Source organism: Bos indicus x Bos taurus, chromosome 8 (assembly GCF_003369695.1).
Source record: "Bos indicus x Bos taurus breed Angus x Brahman F1 hybrid chromosome 8, Bos_hybrid_MaternalHap_v2.0, whole genome shotgun sequence".
Classification (NCBI taxonomy): domain Eukaryota; kingdom Metazoa; phylum Chordata; class Mammalia; order Artiodactyla; family Bovidae; genus Bos; species Bos indicus x Bos taurus.
Genome location: NC_040083.1, coordinates 1,335,758 through 1,354,444, shown reverse-complemented (window position 1 = coordinate 1,354,444; position 18,687 = coordinate 1,335,758). Strand labels below are relative to the sequence as shown.

General features: G+C 39.7%; 1 protein-coding gene across 4 annotated transcripts in view; it reads left to right on the top strand.

The window, feature by feature from the left end:
- The window catches only part of NEK1 (NIMA related kinase 1), a 133,845-nt gene that overhangs the window by 25,744 nt on the left and 89,414 nt on the right, over positions 1-18,687 (top strand). For 3 of the 4 annotated variants that reach the window (XM_027548930.1, XM_027548931.1, XM_027548928.1), the window contains exons 11-15: positions 1,296-1,447; positions 16,177-16,236; positions 16,474-16,533; positions 16,628-16,675; positions 16,842-16,916. In XM_027548930.1, the coding sequence (XP_027404731.1) occupies positions 1,296-1,447; positions 16,177-16,236; positions 16,474-16,533; positions 16,628-16,675; positions 16,842-16,916 (395 nt within the window). The remainder of the gene's footprint in view (positions 1-1,295; positions 1,448-16,176; positions 16,237-16,473; positions 16,534-16,627; positions 16,676-16,841; positions 16,917-18,687) is intronic. The other variant, XM_027548929.1, reaches the window with a different exon arrangement.

Sequence of the window (18,687 nt, the reverse complement as noted above, 5' to 3'; positions counted from 1 at the left end):
GAAATGGCAACCCACTCCAGTATTCTTGCCTGGAGAATCCCATGGACAGGGGAGCCTAGTGGGCTGCCATCTGTGGGGTCGCACAGAGTTGGACATGACTGAAGCGACTTAGCATGCATGCACGCATTGGAGAAGGAACCGGCAGCCCGCTCCAGTATTCTTGCCCAGAGAATCCCAGGGACAGGGGAGCCTGGTGGGCTGCCGTCTATGGGGTCGCAGAGTCGGACACGACTGAAGCGACTTAGCAGCAGCAGTCTCTTTGAGGAATGTGAAGTGTAGACTTCCATTTTCATTACTTTAGTCTTAACAGTTTATCTTCAGTTTGCCATTGTTCTAAGACTAAACCCTGTCTAGGCTTCAGTAAAAGTTTAATATTGATATATAATGCTGAATGTGTATATATTTTTGTGGTTCTCTGATTAGTTTTTTGACATCAATTAATAAACATTGTCCTTTTTGTAATTTATTTTTTAATTGAAGGATAATTGCTTTACAGAATTTTGTTGTTTTCTGTCAAACCTCAACATGAATCAGCCATAGGTATACAGATATCCCCTCCCTCTTAAATCTCCCTCCCACCTCCCTCCCCATCCCACCCCTCTAGATTGATACAGAGCCCCTGTAAACATTGTTCTTGATATACGTTGTTCTCTGAACATCTTGACCAGTTTCTACACCTACCAGCAGTGCATAAATGTACTCGTTTCCTGGGACCCTAAGCTATAGTGATTCTTTTAAAGTACCTGTTTTTCAGTGGGTCTGTAGGTGCAGGCATTACTCAGACTATATAAGAAGCAAATATTAATTCTCATAGTGATGGAATTATTGTTTAACAGTTGCTCTTGAAGTTTATGTTCTGATTTTGAGAGTAATTTCTAAGATATGGAAAATTCTTTATAAAATTTATTTTTAACGTCTTTATTGAAATGTAACCCACATAAAATTCAGTTTACCCATTTAAAGTCAATGATTCAGTGTGCTTTAGTATATTCACAGACGTGTACAATCATCATCCACCATCAGTTTTAGGGGTGTGCTTTTTCTATATGAGAAATTTCAGCATCTTAGAGGAGTGTCGCTTCTTGCTTCTTTCAGAAAGTGGCTTTAGTGTAAAATAGTCACTATGAAGGCATTGACACGTGGTAAGGAGTGAAGGAGATGTTTAGTGAAGGGTCTCAAACTGAACACTGTCAGTGATTATGAACATGAAAAAGTTCTGTGTTGAAGAATTTTGAAATTGAAGATTTAACACTAAGAACTCTGAAAATAATTCTTTGTATTATTTTCTCATGTAGCTAAAAGACCAGCTTCAGGACAAAGCTTGGCTTCTATTATGTCTGCTCAGAAAATTACAAAGCCTGCTGCTAAATATGGAATACCGTTAACAAATAAGAAATATATAGATAAAAAATTGCATGAAAGGAAGCCACTCCAGAAATATAAACAGGTATGATGTGGTGATGATATTACAAACTGTATATTAGTAATGTTCAATTTGACCTTATTTTATTGCAGCTCAGTTCAGTTAATCTTTATGTCTATAGGATTGTTTTTATTGAGTTATTAAAGAGCATTGCTCTTTAATTGCTGTTCTCTGCTTCACCAGTCTTCTAAAACTTAGGACACTTACAGAAGTCATGAAGAGACATTAAGTAGATAGATTAAGTAAAGTATTTGGTGCATTAAAAAGAAAGTGACATTATAAATGAAATCACTGTTGAATAACCTAAGCAGAACCATTTGTTTTTGTGCATAAAATAAATAAACATCTGAGATAAACATCATAAAGATCTGGGAAAAACTTGAATTTAAGGATTCATATGAGATAATTAAATATGTGGAGGGATATGACCTTGTGGTCTGTCATGTTTCAAAAGAAAATTAAGGCCTGTAGCATTTAGGTGCTGTGCCTAAAAACATAGATTAGTTGCAAGAATTTGTCATTTTTCTTCCATGTCTGTAGCTGCTGTATTCTCTGGAATATGGGACCTGTTGGTTTTGCTCTGTGTCTGCACATACATGTACACAAATGCTCAGAAAAAAGTTTCGGTACATAGGTGTGCTATAAGACAAACCTCACAGTAGGGGAGTTCTTTGTCTTTAGCATGCATGATGTGTGCACTGTCCAGCCCCAGGGTCTTGAGCAGGGCAGTGAAGGGTAAATTTCCAGCTGAAGGGCACTGTGACAGCTGGCACCCTGGGTTTGTGGATTTTACTTTTTTGTTGTGTTTGTTGTTTTTGTTCAGTTGCCAAGTTGTGTCCAACACTAGTGACCCCATGTACTGCAGCACACCAGGCTTTCCTGTCCCTCCCTGTCTCTTGGAGTTTGCCCAAGTTCATGCCCACTGAATCAGTGATGCCATCCAACCTCATCCTCTGTCGCCCCCTTTAGCTCCTGCCCAGCATCAGGGTCTTTTCTAATGAGTTGTCTCTTCGTATTAGGTGGCCAGAGTATTGGATCTTCAGCTTCAGCATCACTCCTTCCAATGAATATTCAGGGTTGATTTCCTTTAGGATGGACTGGTTGGATCTCCTTGCAGTCCAAGGGACTCTCAAGAGTCTTCTCCAGCACCACAATTCGAAGGCATCAATTTTTTGGCACTCAGCCTCCTTTATGATCCATCTCTCACATCCGTACATGACTGCTGGAAAAACCATAGCTTTCACTATACAGACCTTTGTCGGCAAGGTGATGTCTTTGCTTTTTAATACACTGTCTAGGTTTGTCATAGCTTTCCTGCCAAGAAGCAATTGTCTTCTTATTTCATGGCTGCAGTCACCATCTGCAGCAGTCTTAGAGCCCAAGAAGAGGAAATCTGTCACTGCATCCATGTTTTTCCCTTCTGTTTGCCATGAAGTGATGGGACTGGATGCCATGATCTTAGTTTTCTTAATATTGAGTTCTAAGCCAGCTTTTCCACTCTCTTCTTCCACCCTCATCAGAAGACCTTTTTAGTACCTCTTCACTTTCTGCCATTAAAGTGGTATCTGCATATCTGAGGTTGTTGATATTTCTCCTGGCAATCTTGATTCCAGCTTGTAACTCATCCATCCCAGCATTTCACATGATGTGCTCTGTATATAAGTTAAATAAACAGGGTGACAATAAACAGCCTTGTCATACTCCTTTCTCAATTTTGAAGCAGTCTGTTGTTCCATATAAGGTTCTAACAATTGCTTCTTGACCCGCAAACAGGTTTTTCAGGAGACAGGTAAGATGGTCTGGTATTCCCATCCCCTTAAGAGTTTCCACAGTTTTTTAATGATCCACACAATCAAAGGTGTTAGCATAGTCAATGAAACAAAAGTAGATGTTTTTCTGGAATTCTCTTGCTTTCTGTATGATACAGTGAATGTTGACAATTTGATCTCTGGTTCCTCTGCCTTTCCTAAACCTAGTTTGAACAACTGAACATTCTTGGTTCACATAATGCTGAAGCCTGGCTTGAAGGATTTTGAGCATAACCTTATTAGTATGGGAGATGAGTGCAATTGTCTGGTAGTTTGAACATCCTTTAGTAGTGCCTTTCTTGGGAATTGGGATGAAGATTGAACTTTTCAGTCCTGTGACCACTTCTGGGTTTTCCAAAATTGCTGATATATTGAGTGTAACACTTTAATAATGTCATCTTTTAGGATTTTAAATAGCCTGCTGGAATTCCATCACCTCCACTTGCTTTATTGGCAGCAGTGCTTCCTAAGGCCCTCTTAATTTCATACTCCACAATGTCTGGCTCTGGGTGAGTGACCAAACCATCATGGTTATCAGGGTCATTAAGGTCTTTTTTAAACGGTTCTTTTGTGTATTCTTGCCATCTTTTCTTGATCTCTTTTGCTTCTATTAGATCTTTACCATTTCTGTCCTTTATTGTGCCCATCTTTGGATAAAATGTACCTTTGATATCTCCAGTTTCTTGAAGAGATCTCAGGTCTTTCCCTGTCTGTTTTCTCCTCTGTTTCTTTACATTGTTCATTGAAAAAGGCCTTCTTGTATCCCCTTGCTGTTCTCTGAAAGTCTGCATTTAGTATTGGTGTACCTTTCCCTTTCTCCTTTGCTTTTTGTTGCTCTTTTTTCCTCAGTTATTTGTAAAGCCTCCTCAGACAACCACTTTACCTTCTCTCATTTCTTTTTCTTTGGGATGATTTTGTTTGTTGCCTCCTGTACACTGTTACAAACCTCTGTCCATAGTTCTTTAGGCACTCTGTTTACTAGATCTAATCCCTTGAATCTATTGTCACCCCCACTGTATATTCACGGGATTTGATTTAAGTTGTACCTGACTAGCCTCATGAATTTCCCTGCTTTCTTTAGTTTAAGCCTGAATTGTGCTATAAGGAGCTGATGATCTAAGCCACAGTCAACTTCAGGTCTTGTTTTTGCTGACTATATACAGCTTCTCCATCATCCGCTACAATAAATACAATCAATCTGATTTCAGTATTGATCATTTGATGATGTCCATGTGTAAAGTCGTCTCTTGGGTTGTTGAAAAAGGGTGTTTGCAATGACCAGTGAGTTCCCTTGGCAGAATTCTATTAGCCTTTCCCCTGCTTCATTTTATACTCTAAGACCAAACTCCAGTTATCTCTTGACTTCCTGCTTTCACATTCCAGTCCCCTATGATAAACAGGACTTCTTTTTTTGGTGTTAGTTCTAGGAGGTCTTGATAGAACTGATCAGCTTCAGCTTCTTTGGTCGGGACATAGATGTGGATTACTGTGGTACTGAACGGTTTGCCTTGGAAGCAAACTGAGATCATTCTGTTGTTTTTGAGATTGCACTCAAGTACTACATTTGGAACTCTTTAGTTGACTATGAGGGTACTCCATTTCTTCTGTTGGATTCTTACCCACAGTGGTAGATATCATGGTCATCTGAATTCAGTTCATCCTTTCCTGTCCATTTTTGTTCACTGATTTCTAAGATGTCATTGTTTACACTTGCCATTTCCTGCTTGACCACATCCAATTTACCTTGATTCATAGACCTAACATCCCAGGTTTCTATGCCGTACTGTTCCTTACAGCATCAGATTTTACTTTCATCCCCAGACATGTCCACAGGTGTCATTTCCTCTTTGGCCTAGCCACTTCATTCTATTAATAGTTATATAATCATACTATTAATAGTTACATCAGATCAGATCAGATCAGTCGCTCAGTCGTGTCCGACTCTTTGCGACCCCATGAATCGCAGCACGCCAGGCCTCCCTGCCCATCACCAACTCCCAGAGTTCATTCAAACTCACGTCCATCGAGTCAGTGATGCCATCCAGCCATCTCATCCTCTGTCATCCCCTTCTCCTTTTGCCCCCAGTCCCTCCCAGCATCAGAGTCTTTTCCAATGAGTCAACTCTTTGCATGAGGTGGCCAAAGTATTGGAGTTTCAGCTTCAGCATCATTCCTTCCAAAGAAATCCCAGGGCTGATCTCCTTCAGAATGGACTGGTTGGATCTCCTTGCAGTCCAAGGGACTCTCAAGAGTCTTCTCCAACACCACAGTCCAAAAGCATCAATTCTTCGGTGCTCAGCCTTCTTCACAGTCCAACTCTCACATCCATACATGACCACAGGAAAAACCATAGCCTTGACTAGACAGACCTTTGTTGGCAAAGTAATGTCTCTGCTTTTGAATATGCTGTCTAGGTTGGTCATAAATTTCCTTCCAAGGAGTAAGCATCTTTTAATTTCATGGCTGCAGTCACCATCTGCAGTGATTTTGGAGCCCAGAAAAATAAGTCTGATACTGTTTCCACTGTTTCCTCATCTGTTTCCCATGAAGTGATGGGACCGGATGCCATGATCTTCGTTTTCTGAATGTTGAGCTTTAAGCCAACTTTTTCACTCTCCACTTTCACCTTCATCAAGAGGCTTTTGAGTTCCTCTTCACTTTCTGCCATAAGGGTGGTGTCATCTGCATATCTGAGGTTATTGATATTTCTCCCGGCAGTCTTGATTCCAGCTTGTGTTTCTTCCAGTCCAGCGTTTCTCATGATGTACTCTGCATATAAGTTAAATAAACAGGGTGATATTATACAGCCTTGACATACTCCTTTTCCTATTTGGAACCAGTCTGTTGTTCCATGTCCAGTTCTAACTGTTGCCTCCTGACCTGCATACAAATTTCTCAAGAGGCAGATCAGGTGGTTTGGTATTCCCATCTCTCAGAATTTTCCACAGTTTATTGTGATCCACACAGTCAAAGGCTTTGACATAGTCAATAAAGCAGAAATAGATGTTTTTCTGGAACTCTCTTGCTTTTTCCATGATCCAGCAGATGTTGGCAATTTGATCTCTGGTTCCTCTGCCTTTTCTAAAACCAGCTTGAACATCAGGAAGTTCACGGTTCACATATTGCTGAAGCCTGGCTTGGAGAATTTTGAGCATTACTTTACTAGCGTGTGAGATGAGTGCAATTGTGCGGTAGTTTGAGCATTCTTTGGCATTGCCTTTCTTTGGGATTGGAATGAAAACTGACCTTTTCCAGTCCTATGGCCACTGCTGAGTTTCCCAAATTTGCTGGCATATTGAGTGCAGCACTTTCACAGCATCATCTTTCAGAATTTGAAATAGCTCAACTGGAATTCCATCACCTTCACTAGCTTTGTTCATAGTGATGCTTTCTAAGGCCCACTTGACTTCACATTCCAGGATGTCTGGCTCTAGGTCAGTGATCACACCATCGTGATTATCTGGGTCGTGAAGATCTTTTTTGTACAGTTCTTCTGTGTATTCTTGCCATCTCTTCTTAATATCTTCTGCTTCTGTTAGGTCCATACCATTTCTGTCCTTTATCAAGCCTGTCTTTGCATGAAATGTTCCCTTGGTATCTCTGATTTTCTTGAAGAGATCTCTAGTCTTTCCCATTCTGTTGTTTTCCTCTATTTCTTTGCATTGATTGCTGAAGAAGGCTTTCTTATCTCCTTGCTATTCTTTGGAACTCTGCATTCAGATGTTTATATCTTTGCTTTTCTCCTTTGCTTTTCGCTTCTCTTCTTTTCACAGCTATTTGTAAGGCCTCCCCAGACAGCCATTTTGCTTTTTTGCATTTCTTTTCCATGGGGATGGTTTTGATCCCTGTCTCCTGTACGATGTCACGAACCTCATTCCATAGCTCATCAGGCACTCTATCTATCAAATCTAGGCCCTTAAATCTATTTCTCAATTCCACTGTATAATCATAAGGGATTTGATTTAGGTCATACCTGAATGGTCTAGTGGTTTTCCCTACTTTCTTCAATTTAAGTCTGAATTTGGCAATAAGGAGTTCATGGTCTGAGCCACAGTCAGCTCCTGGTCTTGTTTTTGTTGACTGTATACAGCTTCTCCATCTTTGGCTGCAAAGAATATAATCAGTCTGATTTCGGTGTTGACCATCTGGTGATGTCCATGCATATAGTCTTCTCTTGTGTTGTTGGAAGAGGGTGTTTTTTATGACCAGTGCATTTTCTTGGCAAAACTCTATTAGTCTTTGCCCTGCTTCATTCTGTATTCCAAGGCCAAATTTGCCTGTTACTTCAGGTGTTTCTTGACTTCCTACTTTTGCATTCCAATCCCCTATAATGAAAAGGACATCTTTTTTGGGTGTTAGTTCTAAAAGGTCTTGTAGGTCTTCATAGAACCGTTCAACTTCAGCTTCTTCAGCATTACTGGTTGGGGCATAGACTTGGATTACTGTGATATTGAATGGTTTGCCTTGGAAACGAACAGAGATCATTCTGTCGTTTTTGAGATTGCATCCAAGTACTGCATTTTGGAGTCTTTTGTTGACCACGATGGCTACTCCATTTCTTCTGAGGGATTCCTGCCCGCGATAGTAGATGTAATGGTCATCTGAGTTAAATTCACCCATTCCAGTCCATTTCAGTTCGCTGATTCCTAGAATGTCGACATTCACTCTTGCCATCTCTTGTTTGACCACTTCCAATCAGGCCTAAATGGATGAGTTCCATTATATCCTTTCGCCTTCTTTTCTTTAGTTACTACAAAGCACCCAGGACTCCTGGCATCTCCTTATTACGTAGTTTCTCAGCTCCCTGAGGCTCTGGTCCTACCGTGCTCCAGCCCCTGCCTCTGCAGAGCGCCCGAACTGTTCCTCAGAGACCTCAGCGAGTCCATGGTCAGCAAGATCCCCTGCGTTCTCAACTTGTCAAGATCTCTGCACCTTTTTTACTCTAAAACCTGGCTTGTTACACACATTGTTGTGCCGCTCTGTCGGGGACCATTTCCTCTCTGGTCCCTCAGTCCTGCTGGGTCTGGAGGAGGACGATCACGTTGTGTTCCTTGATGTCGTTGCTGGATTTGCCCTGGCTTCCTAAGCCCCGCCACCAGGCTTTGTGTCACATGCTGCTCCTCCCTCTTCGCGGCGATGTCACGGTTCTTGGTGACTTTAGTGTCTTGAGATGATGGTCCTTTCGGTGGTACACTGCCTTTTTGTTTTCTGATTGTTCTCTTTGATGATCTTGTCTCCTGCTTCACTTTGGATCTCTCCCCTATGGCATGCCATCACATTTGTCATCAGGAAGAACACCTACTTCCTAGTCTCAGTTACAGGGACCCCGCTCTTACCACTGCTTCCTGTGTTTCCAGCTTAGTCTCTGAGAACCCGCCTTGAAAACGTGTTTGTTCTGTTTGGATCCATGGATCTTTCCTGGTTTTATCATTGTTCATCCTGTCTTTGTTTTTATTTTCCTTTACCAGCTTTAATTTCATGTTCTCTCATTGTAATAGTTTCCAAAGCTTTTGACTGCTCCACCCAGTGGGTGTGGTTGGAGGAAACCTGCAGCTCTCTGGTCTCACTTGAGTTTAAACCTACAGTGTCAGGTGTGCACTGTCACTGCCCCCCGCCCCCCCCCCCCCATCATGTTTCCGCGGGCCAGTTCCTTTCCTACTTTCTAGATGGTTATCTCCTACCTTTCCTTGTTTATCCCCTCAGGGTGATGAACATTGCTTCCTATTTCACTGAGAAAAAAGAGCCAAGTAGATGAAAATTGCCCACACTCAGCAGCACTCCTGCCTGTCGGTCCTGCCTGTTGCCAGTCTCTTGCTTTCTTCCTTATACTTGGAGGATCTGTCTGTTTTGATCTAGAGTCGACCTTGCTGTTTGTATGCCATCTCTTACTATTATTTTTGCCTTTTAAAGGACTTCTCTTTCTCTTCTGTATCATATTTTTCCTCTGTCCTTAATCATTCCTGTTAGCAAACAAATGGGCTTCCTTGGTGGCTCAGAAGGTAAAGAATCTGCCTGCAATGCAGGAAACCCAAGTTCGATCCCTGGGTCGGGAAGATCCCCTGGAGATAAGAATGGTAACCCACTCCAGTATTCTTGCCTGGAGAATCCCGTGGACAGAGGAGCCTGGTGGGTGACTGTCCATATCATATCTTCAGTCTTGTTAAGAAAGCCCTTCCTTCCCTCCCATGTGTCCCTCCAGCCACTTCCCTGGATCTCTGCTCCTTTAATGGCAGAACTTCCCGAAGCCTTGTCTGAATGTCTCCACTTCCTTGTTTCCCCTTCTCTCTTGAACCCCTTCTGCCCAGAGCTTGCTCTGTCACAGCTGTTGGGTCACTGCTCCTGGCAAGGACTTCTGGGAGCCCCAGTGGTTCCATTCAGTGGTCAGGTATCTTCTTCCTCTGCCTCAGCTTCAGTTCACTTGGCTACCCTTTCTTAAACTTTTTGTTCACTTGAGTCCAGAGTATCCCACTCTGCTGATCGTCTCCCTCACTGCCTACCTGCTCTTCTCGCCTCCTGTGTGAGTTCCTCCACACGTCCCTGACTCAGATGCTCAAGTGGTTCAGGAGGCCAGCTGTGGACACCCCCGGACAGCCTCACTCTCTGACAGCACCTCTAAACCCACACCCCGATCTGCATCTCGAGCCTGGAATCCTTTCCTGAGCTCCAGACCTGTCCTGTCCTTGCATGTCTAAGGGGTTCTGCTGGGCTTCTCAGCGCCAGTGTGTGTAACTGTGCGTTGTGTGTAACTGTGCGTGCCGGGCCGCATGGCCTCCCCAGGCTGTGGGTTCTTGTCTCACTACACACTATTAGAATCGCTCCTGACCCCTGGTCACTGTCACCATCATATCCTCTCCTCCTGCCTGCAGAGTCTGTTCCCAGTGTGACTGCTGCTCACCACTCAGTCTCACCCTGGGCCAGGCTACCTTGCCCTCCTCAGTGTGTCCGCACTCAGCAGGCTCAGGGCAGCTCTGACAGCAGGGGGCAATCGTTGCCCTTTCCTGTTTGAGACTGCTAGTGCCCCTGCACGTCCTGAAAACTTTCTTTGTTCCAGTTCCTGTAATAATTACAGCTGTTTTCTAAAAGAAAAGGAGTGGATGCTTGGGGCTGGTGCACTGGGACGGCCCAGAGGGATGGTATGGGGAGGGAGGAGGGAGGAGGGTTCGGGATGGGGAACACATGTATACCTGTGGCGGATTCATTTTGATATTTGGCAAAACTAATACAATTATGTAAAGTTTAAAAATAAAATAAAATTAGAGGAAAAAAAAAAAATACATTGTATAAAAAAAATAAAATAAAATAAAATAAAAGAAAAGGAGTGGTTATTAAGCCACCAGAGGGAGCTCCATGAATGTGCTTCAGTATTTTGGCTCTCATTTTAGCAAAAAAACACAAAACAACACATTTTCTTTTAGTATGGATGTTTTACATATTTTCTCTTCTTTGTAGATTGTGTTCTGAAAATACCTATGTGATCTCAGAGGAACACCTTTGGCATTTTTATTTCACAAATATTTGAGCATCTTATATCTGTGACAGTCTGGTGCACCGAGAGATAATTTTTCCCTCCATGTGACTTACCTAAGAGTACATAGGTGTCTTAGTTAAACTTTCTCTTGTTGCAGATGGTTGTATAATCTAGTTTAAAGCTAGTCATGTATAACGAGCTGCTGTTATCACTCAGGTTAATATTTTTAAGATTTTGTGTGTCATGTTTTCACAGATGTTGAGACCAGTGCTAGATTTGTTAGGCAAGTGTTAACCTGCGAAACTTGTCAAAATGCAGGGCTCTGTGTCCAGAAATTACGATTCAGCAACTCTTGAGGATACATGTTTTTTGAAAATAGCTTAATCAAGTTATCACTCACATACTATAATTCATCCATTTAAAGTCTGAAATTAAATTATTTCCAATGGATTTGCAAGAATTGTGCAACCATCCCCATAATCAGTTTTAGAGCACTTCATTGTCTCCCCTCAAATCCTTTTCCATTAGCATTCACTCCCTGTTCTCCACCAAACCCCATAGCCCTGGGCAACCGCTGGGCTAGTCTACTTCTGTCTGTGTGGATTTGCTTGTTCTGAATGTGTCATGTGAATGAAGTCATGCAGTGTGTGGTCTGTTTATTGCCAGGTAATTCTCTTGTATGGAAGCAGTATGTGTTTTTACAAAGCTCCTAGGTAGCGTCCCCCACTAGTTTAAGTTGTATGTACATAAAACGTACTTTGAAACGTTAACTTTGTAATACCATGAAGAGCATTATCTACAGCTGGTTTTTTTTCCTTGTAGTTCAGTAATAGTTCAGCCAGAAGCAGTCTACTATTTAAAAAGTGGGGGTTGCTGTCTATTAGAGGTGGCAGAATCATTTTAATGAGTGAGGAGCGGGGACTTTTTTTTAAGTAATAGAATGGAAAGTAACAGACTTAGTTAAACATAGTAAAAGTATTTTATGGAATGTGTGTGTATTTATCTTTATTGGGTCTAAATGTGAAATATCTTTCTTACTGTGGGTTGCTTTTAGAAAAAGTTTGAAAGCTACTGTTCTTTAAGTATTTCAGTATTATTGTCATCTCATTAACCCTAGTGTTAATGGGGTTAGGTGGTGAGATACATGGTTGGCTTAAGTGAAAATTGAAATAACTAGCCTAAGTTTGGTTAGGAGTTGGGATCTAATAATACAGTGAGGAGGTGGGATAGTTCTGAGAACCTATTGCTTCTGTCATTTTGTCAGGGAGCAAAGCTACTATTTATTAATAGTCATTGTGTGAGATTTAATACCACTTATCACATTGCTAATGTAACTTTGAGTTAAAACATCTATAAAATGGATATTTTATGATGGTCATTTAATTAAAATGATAAAACACAGTATAAGAAAATCATTATTCTCCTCTTACCAGTTTATCAACCCATTTAATGGTATCACATAAATATCGTTTTATTGTACTCAAATTAAGTAATGTATTGATTAAATTAATTGCATTTCCTAAGGAGGAAGTTATGTTGAAATTATGTATCATGTTGCGCTTTTTTTTAATAAATTTTTATTGGAGTGTAGTTGCTTTATAATGCTGTTAGTTTCTGCTATACAACAAAGTGAATCAGCTTTTTGTATGCACTAGTCCCCTTTTTTGGATTTCCTTCCCATTTAGCTCACCACAGAGCATTGAGGAGAGTTTCCTGTGCTAGACCGTAGCTTCTTACTGTTATCTGTTTTATACACAGTAGTGTGTACATGTTGGAGAAGGACATGGCACCCACTCCAGGGCTCTTGCCTGGAGAATCCTGTGGACAGAGGAGCCTGGAGGGCTGCTGTCCATGGGGTCGCACAGAGTCAGACACGACTGAAGTGACTTAGTATGCATGCATGCCTTGGAGAAGGAAATGCCAACCCACTCCAGCGTTCTTGCCTGGAGAACCCCAGGGACAGTGGAGCCTGGTGGGCTGCCGTCTATGGGGTCGCACAGAGTCGGACACGACTGAAGCGACTTAGCAGCAGCAGCAGCAATGTGTACATGTCAACCCCAGTCTCTCAGTTCATCCACCCGTCTCATGTTGCTTTCTAAAGTGGGCAGAAATTTTAAATATCTTTTTTTGTTTTAGTGAAAGAAAACTTTTGATCCCTTTCTACTTCTTTTTTGTATGTTGTAAGCTATATAATATATCTTAACAGTGATATGTTGGGATTAATTTTATTAATTTCATATTGATTGTGGATCATATTTTTTTTGTATTATTCTGAATTCACTTTTAGAGTTTTAGTGCTTATCTGTTATAGTCATTTTACAAAATTTAGGAAATTGAAGCAGTAAGTGGCAAATGAAAGTAATTTCTTATAACATTGACTTTTGTCAAAATACAGCCACTACTGAAATGGAATTGTTAGTGGAGATACTTTACTGATTTAATCAAATGCTGAGTTATTTTAATAATAATGTAAATGATCACTGAAATAATTTTTTAAAGTAACATTTCCTTTCCTTTGAATTGAAGCCTAACAGGTGAATGCTTTTATACAGTGTTTCTTTTTATATATTTTTTCCTAAGGTAGCTGGAAAATTTTAAAACTGATGCATTATACATAACTTAAGAGTTTTCTGTAAATACTTTTAATCTGTTTTTGGTATATTCAGAACTGTACTTTGAATTGTTTGGAAAATTGTCCCTGTAGTAGGCTCAACGTTGATCACAAAATTGAGTAGCTAGCACAGGATATAAAAGAAAGAAATCCATGGGTCATTTATACTTATGAACACACATGCAGAAATCCTTAAAAATGTTTTTTAAAAAAGTTAAGTTAAATCAAGCAATTTATCAAAAGAGTAATTCAAAACTTACTAAATAGGATACATTTCAGGAGTGGAAAGATAGTTCAGTAGTCGGAAACTGGTTAATTTCACTGTTAGTAGATTAGAAGAAAAAGTCATATATAAATTATCTCAGTAGATACTGAAAGTTCAGTAGAATTTAACCCTTTAAAAAAACTTACTTGGTTGTTTACATTAACCATGTATAACTTTTTGTATGTCCATCATACCTCAATAAAGTAGTTTTTTTAAAAAAATTCAAATTTCTTTGATTCAAGAAATAGAGGTAAAAATTCTTAATTTGACCCAGTTATATATACCAGAAACCTACATCAGGCATTATACATAATGATGAAAAGTTGGAAGCATTTACATTAAAGTTAGGAACAAGACAAGGGTGTTTGTAATGATGCTATCATTTGATGTTTTTCCAGAAGCCTAGCCCATGAAATTAAAAAGAGAAAGAAATAAGAAACATAAATATTGGGAGAGATGAGAAAATATAGACATTTACAGATATGATTCCCTACCTAGAAACTCCTAGTGAAGAAGCAGAACACTGTTAATGAATTCAGTGACGTGGCCTGATAGAAGTTGAGCATGTGACAGTGAATAATTAGAAAAGGAAATAGACACTCCCTCAGTTACTGTAGAATAGCCCTGCTGTGAAAAGTGCAGGATAACTGTGCAAGAAGGGACTCCACATCAGTGGAATGTTGTTTATCAATGAAGAAAGCAAATGCAGATAAATAAACATAATAACAAGGGTTATTCTGAAAACAGTGTTGAGCAACAGAAGTGAGATACAAAGGAATATATATTGTATGATTCCATTTATATAGAACTCAGAACATTTAAAAAAAACAAAACTGTATTGTTTAGGAACATGTATCCAAGTGGCAAAGCAACAGAGACAAGTGAGGTAGTGATTAGTAAAGTGGGGATGGTGGCTGTCTCTCTTGTGGAAGGACATGTGGAGGATTTCTGTGTGTTGGCATTATTCTGTTTCTTGACTTGGGTAGTAGTTACTGGGTTTTTCCTTTATTTTTGCTAACCTCTGTGTATCTCCTTTATCTACTTTTTTATAGGTGGCTTTATATCATAGTTAAAAAAGAAGATGGATAGATGACATAGAGAATTCCAGAAATTGGAATTTATTATGTGATTAATGTGTATTTGAATTTATTATGTGATTAATGAGGCATTTCAGACCATTGTGGGAAAAGATGTATCAGCCAAGAAATGGCTATGAGATAACTGGATTTTCTAGAGAAAAAAATTAGATTCCCGACTCATTCCATGAACAAAAATTTATTCCAGATAAATCTAAAAATAAAAATCTAACTTTAATATTTTAAAATCTAAATTTAAGTTAGATTATATATAACTTCTGAATATAAAAATGAAACTATCCAAGTGGCAGAAGCAAATGAGGTCTGAAATGTCTTCTTTAGTAAAATAGTTTATGCTGATATCATAAAGGAAAAGACTGGCAGATTTAACTATATAAATTACAGACTTCTGTACAGTTTAAGATACAATAAACAGCTGTTCAAAGACAAAATGTAAAAAAAATTTGCAAATCTGAAATACTCTTTATTTTTCATAATATACAAATAGCCCATAAAATTAGAACAACTATAAAATAAGATGAACAATTAGCATATTAAAGAAGAAATGTAATTATCTAATATACTGGAAAGTAGTCTTCCCAGATATTAAAAATTTAAGACATTGATAATACTCATTATTTGTGAGGTTATGAGAAAATGAATTCCTTGATGAGAGTATAAATTGATGCAGCTTCTTGAGGTGGCAGTTTTTCTCAACACTTAAATTTCATTATTACTTTATGATTCCATTTAGAAATTGCCCTTTCGAAAGACTTGCATATGATACAAAATGTACCTACAAGAATGTTTCTAACAGTATGGGGAAAAATTAGAACCAACACAATGTCCTTCCTTCAAGAGTAGTTGAATAAATTAATTATATCCATGGTTTGGAATATCACCATTGTTAAATTGTTTACCACAATGTGGAAATGTCAGGTAATGTTGTTAATAGTGAAAAACATTTTCCCATCGTAATACATTGTTTATTATATTTATGTAAAAAGTATAAAAAGCTAAGACTATGTGTGTATGTATATACACATGTATATAGTTGTGTGTATTCATGTTCATAAAACAGTCTCAGAAAAGATATTTATGAAAATGTTAACAATGGTTATATCTGGAGGTAGGGAGAGAAGTTAAGTGTTAACTCATTTCATTTTTTTTTTAAGAAAAATTTCTTCAGATTTGGGCTTTCTAGATGACATTCTGTTTTCATAACGTTAGAGAACTTACAGTTAGCATCTCTACCTGAATACGCTTTTTACTGGATGATTAGGGAAGACCCTTTTTCCATGGTTTCTTTGGATCCTGTGTTTCTCTTTTTTGAACAAATAGTGTATTAGACACTTAAGTGGTTCCTTTCTTTTTTTTTTTTTTTTTGAAGGATAATGTATTTTGAAAGAGAGTTATGGCAGTATTGGCTTTACGTTTTTCTTATTTTAAATTTCCATACATTTGAATTTTTCAAATGGATACCTCAAAATCCTTAATCTAATTTGTAGTTTTACTTTCTGTCCAGGCCCATCAAACCCCAGTGAAGAAAGTGAATCCTGGAGAAGAAAGGAGGAAACTGTTTGAGGTATAAACACATCTGTGTGCTTATTTCACAGCTTTGTAAAACTAATTATGAAAAAAAGAAACAAATTTTATAAAACCTCCAAACCTTTCCTCCTTATTTCTTTCAAACAAATACCTCTAACTTATTTCTGTTTTTAAACCTTCCAGGATATACGTCTACCACCGGTATGCTAACTTTACTGATTAAGCTAGAAAAAGTAGTATTTATTATTGATAATTTTTTTTTTTTTTTTTTAAGGAAGCACCAAGAAAAAGAAGATTGGAATTGACTGAAAAAGAAAAGAAGTCTAAGGATCAGGTAGTTACTTCACTGTTATTTTTCTTCTCCAGCCAAGTTGGAGATGATAATTGTTTTAAGAGTTCTAAGAAGTTTGTCTTTAAAATTATTGCAGGTTAGTCTGCTGAAGGCTGAGCAGGTGAAAAGACAGGAAAAGCAAAGGGTGAGAGGATTGTCCATTTTCCCCAGCACACTCCACCACCTCCCCACACACATGCCCCCCCTTTTTCAAAGGATTACACTGGTTTCCTTTTTATTACTAAGTGTATTTCATATACTTTATATTAAATACTTGAAATGGTGTTTTATTTGTTTCTTTCCCCTCAAAGTTGGAGAGAATAAATAGGGCCAGGGAACAAGGCTGGAGAAATGTGCTGAGTGCTGGTGGAAGCGGTGAAATGAAGGTAGGTCTTGGGTACCCGTGCATGTACACTGCTGCTCTTTAACTCCGGTTTCACCCTGCTCTGTGAAATGTATACACCTGGCTTGTTTCTACTAGAGTTCTTCAGCATCTGTTAGGACTTCTTAGTTTTCCTGCACGTACTTATGTAACTCGTACTGATAATTCATATGTGACAGTTAAAATTGCTTAAAAAGTTTGCTGAGAAGGCTGTGATTCACCATTCCTCTGCCATCTTTTTAAAATCACATACCTGGCTGTGTGCTCTAGTCACACAGAGCTGAGGACCAGACTGCAGTCTCCCCACTGCACACGGCTGCTGCAGCTTCGTCCCCACACTTGTGTTCTCTTCACCTGCTGGCCCCTGCCCACCCTCCCACCCTCTCCACTCCCAGTCCCCACTCCCACTCCCCACTCCAAGCATTTACTTAGATGATCAGTGACCCCGCTAGCCATGGACCTAGATAGGTTAGTTCAGACATTTTCTTTGGGCAGATCCAGACTATATAGCCTTGGACAAGTTACTTCACTTTTCTGAGCCTTAATTTCTTCATTTAAAAAAAATGAAAAATTTCAAGAGTGGTGCACAGAGCTCGACTCTCAAGGGCTCACCTGTTAACTTCCTTTTCCCTTCTTTGTTCTGCCAGTCTAAATCTTGCCTTTCCTCTCTTGCACTCACAGCATCCTTTCCAAATCTGTGGTAGGCTGAATTCTAAGGTGGTCCACAAATTCTTGACTCCAGGTATTACACCTAATGCTCTCCCCTCCACTGGAGTGTGGGGGAGACTGAATTTGGAGTGCAGCAGCCGCCTTGGTCAGGCTGTGTCCTATGGCATTGCTGATGCTATATTCACTGCTGTGGTTCCGTCACTGCTTTATTATAAGACTCCCTCCTGGCGAGCTAGAAGGTTAGAAGGTCAGGGGGACAGCTGCTGGCCTGGAAGAAAGCCCTTATTCACATGGCAAGAAAGTGTAGGGATTCTCTGGGAGATCGTCTGCTGGCTCTCTGACCGACAGCCAGCAAGAACGTGGTAAACTTAGCCATGACAGCACAAGGAAATAAATTCTGCCAGGAACCAGTGAGCTCAGAAGAGGTTCCTGAGCCTCAAATGAGAATTGCAGCCCTGGCTGACACCTTGGTTTCTGCCTGGTAAAACCCTGAGCAGGGGTCTTATTCCTCTGTATTGTAATTTTTAATTCACATAATCCAATCAACTATTACTTAAGGTCTTTAAACTGTGACTTCCTGGGACCCATCTCAATAAACTTGATGTTTAGGCACCAATTATATATTTATTAAGTAGAATTGATTACCATTCTCACTTGATTCTTTTTCCCTAAAATTTATGATTTGAATAAAAGTTTCTCTGTTTTATGTAGACATGGGCTTCCCTGGTGGCTCAGATGATACTATATAATAATCGTACACATTCACTTTTTACTGCTGTGCGATAAATGACCACAGACTCCATGGCTTAAGGCACAGCTATGTGCCTTAAGTCGTCTCAGGTGTGTGGGCATGGATAGTGGATCCCCTGCTCAGGGTCTTACCAGGCAGAAACCAAGGTGTCAGCCAGGGCTACAATTCTCATCTGAGAATCTGCCTGCAATGCAAGAGATCCAGGTTCTGTCCCTGGGTCAGGAAGATCCTCTGGAGAAGAGAATAGCAACCCACTCCAGTATTTTTGCCTGGAGAACTCCATGGATAGAGGAGCCTGGCGGGCTACAGTCTATGGGGTGGCAAAAAGTCCGACATGACTGAGTGACTAACACAC